General features: G+C 45.6%; 6 protein-coding genes across 6 annotated transcripts; 4 read left to right on the forward strand and 2 right to left on the reverse strand.

The window, feature by feature from the left end:
* Positions 1-2138: 2138 nt before the first annotated feature.
* On the forward strand, positions 2139-3770 carry KUCA_T00004613001 (uncharacterized protein; the record flags this gene model as incomplete). The annotated part of the gene is made up of 1 exon (XM_022601366.1): positions 2139-3770. The coding sequence occupies one exon, from the start codon at positions 2139-2141 to the stop codon at positions 3768-3770; it is 1632 nt and encodes a 543-aa protein (XP_022460619.1).
* Positions 3771-5097: 1327 nt separating this feature from the next.
* On the forward strand, positions 5098-6720 carry KUCA_T00004614001 (uncharacterized protein; the record flags this gene model as incomplete). The annotated part of the gene is made up of 1 exon (XM_022601367.1): positions 5098-6720. One exon carries the CDS (start codon positions 5098-5100, stop codon positions 6718-6720), a length of 1623 nt encoding a protein of 540 aa, XP_022460620.1.
* Positions 6721-7610: 890 nt separating this feature from the next.
* On the forward strand, positions 7611-8657 carry KUCA_T00004615001 (uncharacterized protein; the record flags this gene model as incomplete). Its single annotated transcript, XM_022601368.1, has 1 exon — positions 7611-8657. The coding sequence occupies one exon, from the start codon at positions 7611-7613 to the stop codon at positions 8655-8657; it is 1047 nt and encodes a 348-aa protein (XP_022460621.1).
* Positions 8658-8853: 196 nt separating this feature from the next.
* Positions 8854-9444, reverse strand: KUCA_T00004616001 (uncharacterized protein; the record flags this gene model as incomplete). Its single annotated transcript, XM_022601369.1, has 1 exon — positions 8854-9444. The coding sequence occupies one exon, from the start codon at positions 9442-9444 to the stop codon at positions 8854-8856; it is 591 nt and encodes a 196-aa protein (XP_022460622.1).
* Positions 9445-9904: 460 nt separating this feature from the next.
* On the reverse strand, positions 9905-10159 carry KUCA_T00004617001 (uncharacterized protein; the record flags this gene model as incomplete). The annotated part of the gene is made up of 1 exon (XM_022601370.1): positions 9905-10159. The coding sequence occupies one exon, from the start codon at positions 10157-10159 to the stop codon at positions 9905-9907; it is 255 nt and encodes an 84-aa protein (XP_022460623.1).
* An 893-nt stretch (positions 10160-11052) lies between these two features.
* KUCA_T00004618001 (uncharacterized protein) lies at positions 11053-11970 on the forward strand (the record flags this gene model as incomplete). Its single annotated transcript, XM_022601371.1, has 1 exon — positions 11053-11970. The coding sequence occupies one exon, from the start codon at positions 11053-11055 to the stop codon at positions 11968-11970; it is 918 nt and encodes a 305-aa protein (XP_022460624.1).
* Positions 11971-12360: the final 390 nt, after the last annotated feature.

Here is a 12360-nt window from a genome sequence, read left to right on the forward strand (position 1 = left end):
AATCTGATGCTGAGTAATTTCACTTTCATTGGCCAACAGTCCCGTCCTTGCATGAATGTCACTCTAGACTCGTTGTCAACCCGTTGGAATTAATCCTAGCTGCATGATTTCAACCAATCAATATGGCGACACGGAGAAACATGCCTTATTTGCGATACTCACCCCCTGCGGTGAGCATACAATGAAAGAGGAAAAACTTTTATCCATTTTCTTGCAGGTTCCCGGCTTTCATCTGCGCCAAGGATCCACCCACCAAGGGGCTAAGTGGGCACATTTTGCCGAGATATTTGGAAAATAATAAGAGCTTAGACGTGCAAAGTTTCGTTGATCGCCGACAGCAACAGGTATAGTTTTAAGAAGCTGTAATGAAGTGATGAAATTAGGAAACAACGGAAAAGAAAGAAAAATCCTGGCACTGTTGGCTGCGCACTTTTATATGGTCGTCTACTATGGTCAGCTTACTACGGTAATTGAATCTCGCAAAACTTAAGCACTATACAGATTTCAAACTCTCAGCAGTTACTGAACAACAAAAACTCTTCTTAATTTTAGGGAGTGGGCTGGAGCTTTACTACGTGCTTTCAGCACCTTGGCTGGCACCAACAATCACCAAGCGCACCCCGTAATGTGCATAGGGAGAATCATATTTCGGATCGAAAATTATCAAAGAATTCCGCGATCCCGCAAGGATCAAGGAGGTCCAAAAATTTTGGTTTATGAAAATTACAGGATTGACCGTGTGGATGCAAGTGTTATCAGCTTGTTGTTTCCGGACACCATCGAAAAATCAAAGAAGTATCGCCAGATTCCGTTTTCTGAAGGGACGACGAGCAATCAATTCTTCAAAGTAAAACCTCGTTTGTTTACGCGTTTTGTGTTGTGATTGGTCAACTGATCCTTCAATAGTCAACGCATGCCTCTTCCAGAGCGCAATTAGACTACATGGTTCAAAAATATTCAGGAACCTAATTAAGAACCCCGGAAAGGGGGGACTAGTTCGAAAAGAACCCCTTGTGGAGCTTTGGGAATCAAACCCCGGAACGAGTAAATGCTGCCAAAGGGAGGGTGGAAATTAGAATAATTGGTTTTGTCGATGGAGCTGTTGCTCGTGCTGAATGATGCTTGATTACTAAAGTTGCTGGCTTATTTATGCAACACCTCTAAGTACGGTTACTTCGTCTATTGTGAATGATTGTGTTTGTCTCATCAAGTATTCAGCGAGATTCAATTATCCGATTTTTGCGCCGCCGTAAGTCACCTCCTCTTTTCTTGCTCGGAACATTCAAACCGGAAAAAGATGCGCTGGCCCGGGGTCGTCCATGCACGGCGCTGAATCCTCCACCAATCACAGCTTAGCGCTCATTTCTAGGCCAGATTTCTCCGCGACGTGCATAGATCGTGGGGTAATTTTGCTTCCCTTTTTGGATTCCGGGTCTCCGTATGCGTGCCACGGGCAGCAGCTTTTAAAAATTCGGCGATCCCAAAATCGCCGATGAGATCCAACCCGACTGTCAGAGTAAGCAGGTCATAGCATCGCAGCAACCGTAATTGAGACAAACATCCTTTAGCATCAACCTCATAGCGGGGTCTAAAAAAAATGAGGAGATTTTGAGGCCAAGCAGCAGCGCAGATCTCGAAAAACTCACGCCTGAAACACCGCTCTCGACTACGTCACTGGTCCACGGATTATCCTGCGCCACCTGCATTCACCCCGCATATTTGCATTGCACCGCCACACAACTACCGGAAAAGTATCATGCGGAATCTTGCACGACCAGAAGAGGAATCGCGTGGCTGAAGATACGCATACCTGCATACTATTATCTGGGGCCCCGCCTAGGACAATCCCACTGACGTATAGTGTCACATAATGTAACCTTTTTTTATATGGGGTGCATCTGGTAGAATAGCTGGTTTCTGGGCGAGTTTTTGCGAGTTAATCCTTGAAAGGTGAATGATCACCCCGCTCCAGTTAAAAAGATCCGCCAATTCTGAGGATTAGGTAAAGCTACTTAAACTGCCTCGTTTTTCCCTTTTGAATAGGTCTTTTCTGTGAAAAACAACCAGTTTTCTAAGAGATTTCTTCCTAGAAAATCCATTGACACTTTACCTTCTTTCCTTAACTCTTCGACTCTATCATGGCTGGAGGAGGAGTCGCTGCCGCAGATGCTATCGATCTCGACAGAGTCGAAGCTCCTGTCACGTTCAAGGCATACCTTATGTGTGCTTTTGCATCCTTTGGAGGAATCTACTTTGGTTATGATACAGGTTATATTTCTGGTGTTATGGGAATGGACTACGTTATCCATATGCTTACCGGGAAGGATAAGGCTACCACACCATCTGCTGAATTCGTTTTGCCAGCGTGGAAAAAGTCTTTGATTACATCGGTCTTGTCTGCTGGTACCTTTTTCGGTGCTTTGCTTGCTGGTGACTTTGCTGACTGGATTGGTCGTCGTAGCACGGTGATCTTCGGGTGTGTGGTATTTTTGGTTGGTGGAGTTCTGCAAACTGCAGCCTCTTCCTTGGGACTTTTGGTTGCGGGTCGTTTGGTCTGTGGTTTCGGTATTGGTTACGTTTCTGCTACCATTATCATGTACATGTCTGAGATCGCTCCAAAGAAGATCCGTGGTGCTTTGGTCTCTGGTTACCAATTCTGTGTGACCATTGGTTTGCTTTTGGCTTCTTGTGTTGACTACGGTACTCAAGACCGTACTGATTCTGGTTCTTATAGAATCCCAATCGCTCTGCAAATGCTGTGGGCCATTATTCTGGGTATTGGTTTGTTTTTCCTTCCAGAATCACCACGTTACTACGTCAGAAAGGGAAACAATGGCAAGGCTGCGCATGTTCTCTCCAGGCTCAGAGGAGAATCAGAGGACTCCGCATATATCCAGGATGAATTGGCCGAGATTATTGCCAACCACGAATACGAAAGATCCTTGGTGCCTTCTGAAACTTACTTCTCATCTTGGGCTGCCTGTTTCAAGGGTGGTTTGAGAAAACCATCTTCAAACCTTAGAAGAGTTATTCTCGGAACATCTATGCAGATGATGCAGCAATGGACTGGTATCAACTTTGTGTTTTACTTCGGAACAACTTTCTTTCAACAATTGGGAACCATTGACAACCCTTTCTTGATCTCTCTGATCACCACTTTGGTCAACGTTTGTTCCACTCCTCTTTCCTTCGTTGCAATGGAAAAAGTTGGTCGTCGTCCTTTGATGATCTGGGGTGCTCTCGGTATGCTGGTCTGCGAGTTTATCGTTGCTATCGTTGGTGTTTCTGATGGCCAAAACGATAAGGCTGTTTCTGCGATGATTTCCTTCATTTGTATCTACATCTTCTTCTTTGCTACTACTTGGGGACCTGGTGCCTGGGTCGTTATTGGTGAGATCTTCCCCTTGCCAATTAGATCTAGAGGTGTTGCTCTTTCGACTGCCTCCAACTGGCTGTGGAACTGTATCATCGCTGTCATCACTCCTTACATGTGTGACACTGACAAAGGTAACCTCGGGGCCAAAGTGTTTTTCATCTGGGGATCTCTGTGCACTTGCTGCTTCGTTTACGCTTACTTGCTTATTCCAGAAACCAAGGGTTTGACTTTGGAACAGGTTGACAGAATGATGGAGGAGTCTATTCCCCGTAATTCTTCTAAGTGGGTTCCTCACTCTACTTTTGTCAAAGACCTTGGCCTTGGTGGAGACGAGAAGGAGGGTTCGTTGTCCCATGAAGAGTTGAGAGTTGCTTCTGCTGCTGGCAGTGTTTGAGTTTTTATGTTATGAAAGCCCCCAGCTTCTTGAATATTTTCTGTTTAAAATTGCTATGATTAACAATAATTTGAAAGTTGAAATAATAATATGTATTTGGCTTTGTTATTGAATTTTTTACAAGGATCCGTCGGGTGAATAGAAAGCCCAGAATAATGAATTATAACAACGCAAAGTGCATGCTTGTGCATTTTCTGTGGTTATTATTCCGAACTATTGTTATGTTCGGATAAACTCAGAGAACAGTAGGGTTAGTTAAATGGGGTGACAAATTGAAAGTGATCACACGACCTATGATTGCATTCACTATCGATCAATTCACATGTTATCATGCTGATCAGCCTGGCATGGCCTGATGACTTGGAGCCAATCAAAGCCAGATAGACAGGCGACGACAAATCATGTAATGCAAACAGGTAGCACAATGCGCATCAGCCACTTAGTCAACTTGCATGATCCATGTAACAATAACAAAAATTTAAGTGGGGCCATTCCAACTTAGAAGACGGCCTGCAAAACCTTTTAGATCTCTCCACAAATTGGAACTGCGGAGAAATTGAGAAGGTGCATTCCGGTCTCCTTCATGCAAAGACTAGCCTTTAAAAATGATGCCGGCATTGCATTTTCCTATGAGGTCGAGGCTAAGCTTCTTAAAGCTTAGCCAACGCTAAACTCATTTACGAAGATCGGGCAATGTTATTAGGAAAATTATAAAGAGTTTAATGAATTCATAGAAATAAATATAGGATAAAATCAATGGAAAGGGATCTTTCAAGTTTGAATCGAAAAAACTCCAGGATGGAACCGGCAGGAATGACCGTTAGCTGCCGGTTAACGAATAACCACCTGACTGCGGAAAATTTTTGCACCAGCCCCCACACGACCGGGTAACGGTTTACGGAAATTATTCCGGCTCAGATTGGAAAGCGTCGGGAAACTTAGGTTTGTGCCAGAATATTTCTACAGGAAGATGACTTGTGATTAAGGATAAAATTCACTACTTTTGATGATGTAGTCACAAAAAACAAGCAACAAACATCTTTTCAAAAAAGCTCGATCCCAATCTTTTGAAGCGGATAAATCGCATTGAAGGAAACTCAACAGGTGCGTTCCGGAGACCTGCATGACCCGGACTAATTTTGCGTGGCCCCGCGCACATCACTCTGGAGAAACTACGGACACGGTGGGGATGTTATGCATCCCCCCGAAAGATTTGCACTATATAAAGGCCCTCGATTCCTCCTCTGGGTTAGAAAACTTTTCACTTGTTTCCTATTGTGTTTTCCAATACAAATAAAAAGTTTCTCTACTATCTTACTATTTCAAAATGGCTGGCGGAGCTGTTGTTGTTAATGGGACCAGCGACCTTAACAGGATCGAGGCCCCTATCACTTTCAAGGCATACATGATGTGTGCCTTTGCCGCCTTTGGTGGTATGCTTTTCGGATATGACTCCGGTTACATCTCCAGTGTCATGGGAATGGACTATGTTATCCACATGCTTACCGGGAAGGACAAGGCTACCACTCCATCTGCTGAATTCGTTTTGCCAGCATGGAAGAAGTCTCTGATTACTTCTATCTTGTCTGCTGGTACCTTTTTCGGTGCTTTGCTTGCTGGTGACTTTGCTGACTGGATTGGTCGTCGTACAACCGTTATTTTCGGCTGTCTCGTTTACATCGTCGGAGTCATTCTGCAAACCGCCTCAAGTGATCTCGGACTTTTGGTAGCTGGTCGTTTAGTTGCCGGTTTCGGTGTTGGTTACGTTTCTGCTACCATCATCATGTACATGTCTGAGATCGCTCCTAAGAAGATCCGTGGTGCTTTGGTCTCTGGTTACCAGTTCTGTGTGACCATCGGTATGCTGATTGCCTCGTGTGTTGACTACGGTACTCAAGACCGTACTGATTCTGGTTCTTATAGAATCCCAATTGCAATCCAATTCCTCTGGGGTCTCGTTCTGGGAGGTGGTTTGTTGTTTTTGCCAGAATCTCCCCGTTTCTTTATCAAGAAGGGCAACCCCACAAAGGCTGCGCATGTTCTCTCCAGACTCAGAGGAGAGCCAGAAGACTCCGCTTTCATTCAGGACGAGCTCGCTGAAATCATTGCTAACCATGAATACGAACAGTCTTTGGTTCCTTCTGAAACTTACTTTGCATCCTGGGCTGCCTGCTTCAAAGGCAGCATTAGAAAGCCTTCTTCTAACCTCAGAAGAGTCATCCTCGGAACATCTATGCAGATGATGCAGCAATGGACTGGTATCAACTTTGTGTTTTACTTCGGAACAACCTTCTTCCAGCAATTGGGAACTATCAAAAACCCTTTCTTGATCTCTCTGATCACCACTTTGGTCAACGTTTGTTCCACTCCAGTCTCTTTCTACACTATGGAGAAGTACGGTCGTCGTCCTTTGATGATCTGGGGTGCTCTTGGTATGTTGATCTGTGAGTTCCTCGTTGCTATCATTGGTGTTACCGACGGTCAGAACCACAAGGCTGTTTCTGCCATGATTTCCTTCATTTGCATCTACATTTTCTTTTTCGCGTCCACCTGGGGACCTGGTGCTTGGGTCGTTATTGGTGAGATCTTCCCCTTGCCAATTAGATCTAGAGGTGTTGCTCTTTCGACTGCCTCCAACTGGCTGTGGAACTGTATCATCGCTGTCATCACTCCTTACATGTGTGACACTGACAAAGGTAACCTCGGTGCCAAAGTGTTTTTCATCTGGGGATCTCTGTGTTCTTGCTGCTTCGTGTACTCCTACTTTCTGATTCCAGAAACCAAGGGTTTGACTTTGGAACAGGTTGACAGAATGTTGGAGGAGACCAATGCCCGTAACTCTTCGAAGTGGGTTCCTCACTCTACCTTTGCTCAAGACATGGGTCTTTCCGACGACAAGGGCAATTCCTTGGAGCACGATGAGAAGGCTACCCCAGTGGAGAGCGTGTAATTTAAGCTTTTTTTTCGTTATTCAATACATTTCGACATACACATAAAAACCATCCAAAGTAGACTCATTCACTTGTTTATTGTTCCCGTTGGGCTTTTATCGGTTATGGTGTGCTTTTTTAGGCAAAGGACGAGGGTTTTGAAGTTTTCAAGGTTGCCGGAACATTGCTTCGGATTATTATTAACCCGTTTTATGCACTCCCGCATATAATATGCATATCGGACTAATCTGGTTGCTTGGCAATAGGAGCGTTCGGAGAGACCTACTATAATAGTTCGTTTCCGTACACTCCCACATTTCTCTAGGAAACATACGTAAGCGGCGCGCTTGAAAGTGGCTTTTCCGGCAAAGGGTCTGGCCCCAACTCATTGCTCCAGCGTCGGTTTGAAAATCTCGATTTCACTGGTTGTGATTTTGTCCGCCCCGCGGAGAAACAACATATTGTGTGGGCAGCAGACGAGGAGAGAAACACCTGTTCAGCGATGGTTTGGTGGTGACAATTACAGTACTACTGTGCTAAGATCTAAGTATGATTTTCGAAACAATGGTGGTCACCATACAGTGTTGGCCTGTGATAGTCTGTGCACTAGTCCCTATAAAGCAACCAAGCGAGGTGGATAGGGATCCACAAGCGCCAGCGAGTCTACGTCTTGATTTTACCATGAAAGCAGCTCGCCAACATTCCCGAACTCAGCTTGAAACAATTTTCTTCCACATCAAGCATCTTATCATTTCGTGAATTTAGAATATCAATCGTCCAAGTAGTGGACAACTCAATAAATCAAACACGTGACACGACTCTCACGAGCGACAGGAACGAAATCAGCACAGAACCATTCGATCTGATCCAACTGTACTCCACCATCACACACCACTTTGGAACAATCATCATGGATTCAGTACTTCTAATTGGTGGAGCAGGTTTCCTTGGATTGCATCTTATTGAGCAATTTTCGAAATTAGACCCGCAGCCAAAAATCAATGTTTTTGACATACGCCCGCTTCCAGACAAGCTGGCTACCTACTTCTCGTTTGACCCTTCGTCAATTGGGCAATACACTGGCGATTTGACTTCCGAAGATGATCTCAAAAGGGTCTTCGAGATTACCAAACCTGATGTGGTGGTGCACTCCGCTTCCCCCATTCACGGAATGGCGCAGGCCATCTATGAAAAAGTCAATGTCGAGGGCACAAAGACCATACTAAAGGTCTGCCAGGACTTGAAGATCAAAGCCTTGGTGTACACATCCTCAGCTGGTGTGATATTTAATGGTGAGGATATTCATAACGCGGATGAAACCTGGCCAATCCCGGAGGTTCCTTTGGACGGTTACAACGATACGAAGGCTCGGGCCGAGACGATGGTGCTGGGTGCGAACAATTTCACCGGACTCAAGACTGTCGCGCTCAGGCCAGCCGGTATATTCGGTCCTGGAGACCGTCAATTGGTTCCTGGACTGAGACAGGTGGCCAAATTGGGCCAGTCTAAGTTCCAAATCGGAGACAACAACAATCTGTTCGACTGGACGTATGCTGGTAATGTTGCGGATGCCCACATTCTCGCAGCCCAGAAGCTTCTGTCGCCCGATCCCGAGGTGGTGAAGGCTGTTGGGGGCCAAACTTTTTTCGTGACCAACGACGCTCCTACGTATTTCTGGACATTGGCTAGAACCGTGTGGAAGAGCGATGGCCATATCGACAACTACAATATCGTTCTTTCCCGGCCTGTTGCCATATTGGCGGGATATTTGTCGCAATTCTTCAGCAAACTGGCGAATAAGGAGCCGGGATTGACTCCATTCAGAGTGAAGATCGTGTGTGCTTTCAGGTACCACAATATTGCCAAGGCGAAAAGGCTTCTGGGATATAAGCCCCAGGTGGGATTAGAGGAAGGAATCCAAAAGACGTTAGAGTGGATGGACGAGACCAAGCAATAAAACTTCATTTGGAACAGATAGTGGAAGGGATTTGAATGAATGCTTTATCTGTGATTTTTGTTGAGCCTACACTGGTGAGATATTCGGGATAAGCGCTCCAAACCCAGTGTCAAAACAAATCCGTTTCACTCACTCAAATTCCTATGGTGGATAGATTTTTCAATCGAACAATGCTTAGTTTTGTTATGTGTGGCTATTAGAATGTCAGGTAGAAGAACAATGGCAGCGCCAACAGGGAAAGCATCTTCCAGTGGGATTTTGTACTTGCCAATGACTCTATTGGAAGATAAAAGTTGTTAGTAATTTGTTCTGATGGTAAGTGAATGGTATACGTACCGCTTGTGTCAACCTTGGTCACATTCTCCTTAGTCTTGGCCGATTCGATTTTCTTGTGCTCAGCGACAGTGCTCTTGTTCTCGGCAACTGCAACATCAACCTCTAGATGTGATTTCACAATCGAGTCGCTCAAACCTGGAACAGACTTGATTTTGTAGATGACCTTCATTTTGTCTGAGTCCTTTGGTCTCTTTCCGAACTTCTCTTTGGAGATCTTAGCCTGCTCGTTGTCCGTCTTCTTGAAAGGCAAGGAACATGCGTTAACATCTCCAAGGGTCTCACAATCATCAAACATGACAGTCATGAACCCGGTGCTGGGAGAACCTGCACACAGCTCAAAACACTCCGCTTGTAAGCTCTGCAAAGCACAGCACTCGCACGCGAGATCGTCTGGTTTACAATCGTCCAGTCTTTGCAGTAAATCTCCCGCACAAGAAGCTAGCTTGATCATGTCCTCTCCGTCCTAAGATGTCAATTAGTAACGCGCCCAGCGATATGTTGTAATGGTATCTCGTACACAGCGGTGGTACAGCGCTTCTGAAGGGTTGATGTACGAACCCAGTTCGTGATCTTCCAGAGCCCTTGAGAAGCCAGCAAAGCAAAACCAGGCAATAATTGCAATTCTAGTATTCAGCATTGTTTGTTTAGTTGAGAAGATAGATTTGCAAGAGGTAACGAGTGTTAAATGTACTTAAGCGCTACACAGCATCGAATTTAAACGCCGCACCACTTGGGTGGAGCACGCAATATGGACTTGCTACCGTGCGGCGTCGTGGTAGTCCGAAGTTATGCGAGTTCATATAACCATTCATATCTATATTATACCATATATCAGTCCCATAAAATTCAGTACGCTCAGAATAGAACACTGATAGCCAATTCAGTTGATGCGACTCAGTGGGTTTCTCAGCTCAAACCGGAACAGGCGGATTATGCACCGGCTTCTCGTCCTCCTTTCTCTTGCTCCCATTGCGCAGGCTCAGGAAACAGTTCCACGCAATGCTTACCACATTCACCGCCAGCAACCGAAACTGTACTGGAACGACGTAAAAGTTCACAAACTGGAACGCTGGCCATACCTGCCAATTGGTCACGAGCGTGGCCCACCAATTGTGGCGAAGTCTATCTTCAACATCAGCTGTTCCCCCACCCTCCATTAGCACCATGCAGCTGTAGTATAGTGGAATACCCACAGGTGCCCAGCATAACTGATCAACAGCTACTCGGGCAGTCGTATCCAGAAATTTCCTGGTGACTGAGTCTGCTGCCAAAGAAGCCGTTCGAGCTGGGAACTTGATGGAAGCAAGTAGCTTGTACCACTTGTCTCCTATGAAGGCAAAGATGCACCCTCCATAGATTGCAGCCCTGAGCGTTCTCTTGAAGTCGTAGCGGTGACTCTCGAAACATGTCTGAGCTATGACATCGCCAGAGGTGAACAGAAACTAGACAGCGGCGTTAGCATCGGAGTTTGCTGCTTAGCAGTTCCGTGACCATCATGCCACGGTAAAAAATTCCTCTCTTACCCCTGTGGTGATCGCATTCGTGAGCAATGGCCGATTTTTCAGTAAGTGGTTGTATCTCACCCAAACCATAGGCAAATGGCTGAAGATTTTGGCAAAAGACCCTTATCGAACCCCATTCTTCACCAGCCTGACGAAAACCTAAAAGTAACTAAGCCCTGGATGGAGCAGAGTACCATCCCAAAAAGGAAATTATCCCAATCGGGAAGATGTGAAACAAGTGATAAACACGTAGCTTTGACCCCATATAAGCACCTTTTTTCAATGTCTTATACACTTATTGAAGTCAGGATACAGATGATATGCCATATTCCCGACAAAATTAAAAAACACGGATTTTTTGTTACCAAACTCGTCCAATCAACCCATATTTGCACTGCTTTTCATTGGGTAGTTCCCCAACCAAGATGCCCAATGCCCCCTTAAATTTCATTTCACGTTGCCCCTTCTGAGTCCCCCTTATTGCTGTCTTGTCTCTTCTTCTTCTTTCAGTTGAAACAAGTCCTTTTTTGCGTCAATTGATCACCAAACCACTCAAAATGCATCGCACTTACTCTATGAGAAACTCCAGGGCCCCTACTGCCTCGCAGTTGGCCGCCCCTCCACCACCTCCTTCCACAACCAAGACCAGCAAGTTCTTTGGCCGTGGCTCCATCACCAACACCCTGAGAAGATCCACCGCCGGTTCTTTTGGCCCTGAATTGGCCAAGAAGCTGTCTCAATTGGTCAAGATGGAGAAGAACGTGATGAGAGCAATTGAGCTTTCCGCCAAGGAGCGTAAGACTGCTGCTAAGCAGCTTTCCCTGTGGGGAGCCGAGAACGAGGACGACGTTTCGGACGTTACCGACAAGTTGGGAGTCCTCATCTACGAGATTGGTGAGCTCGAGGAGCAATTCATCGACAGATACGATCAATACCGTATTACCCTTAAGGGTATCAGAGACATTGAAGGATCTGTTCAGCCTTCGCGTGACCGCAAGCAGAAGATCACCGAACAGATTGCTTACCTCAAGTACAAGGACCCACAATCCCCAAAAATTGTTGTTTTGGAGCAGGAGCTTGTTCGTGCCGAGGCTGAGTCGCTTGTCGCCGAGGCCCAACTCTCCAACATCACCAGAGAGAAATTGAAGGCTGCCTTTGTATACCAGTTTGACTCCATGAGAGAGCACTCTGAGAAGCTTGCATTGATTGCCGGATACGGTAAGGCCTTGCTTGAGCTTTTGGACGACTCCCCAGTTACTCCAGGTGAGACCAGACCATCTTACGATGGTTACGAGGCATCCAAGCAGATCATCATTGATGCCGAGAACGCATTGGCCTCCTGGACTTTCGAGACCGCCCAGGTCAAGCCTACTCTGTCTATCAGAAGAACTGAGGAATACGTTGATGAAGACGACGATGAGGAGATGGCCGAGACTGAGCAGCAATGGGCCGATGAACAGAAGGTGGCTGCCTAGACGGTAGGCCCTTCTTTAATTGTCTTTGGTGTAATATCCGAGTTTTCTTTCAAAAAAAAAGTTGGAGAGTCTCGTTGAATTCTTATCTTTCTACCAGCTCTGCTGTTGTCTTTTTATAGCAATTACAATTTTGTATTCGTTCAGTTAGTGTAGCTGGTCAAGACCAAATCACTGTTTGCAGATAAGAGCATTAAGTTTTGTTAACCAATAACGTTTTGGCAACGGCACACTGTCCCAACGGTCATATTTCCGTTTGTTCGTGAGTTCATGACCATGCTCGCTGTAGTAATGGTGATTGTATTCAACCAATAACATTCTTGTGTTCGCGCTTCCATAACGATTGGTCAATCGCGTTCATAATTTCGTCACTATATTGCTGTGACTATTAGT

The sequence above is a fragment of the Kuraishia capsulata genome, genomic scaffold (assembly GCF_000576695.1).
Source record: "Kuraishia capsulata CBS 1993 genomic scaffold, Kuraishia_capsulata_scaffold_5, whole genome shotgun sequence".
Taxonomy (NCBI): domain Eukaryota; kingdom Fungi; phylum Ascomycota; class Pichiomycetes; order Pichiales; family Pichiaceae; genus Kuraishia; species Kuraishia capsulata.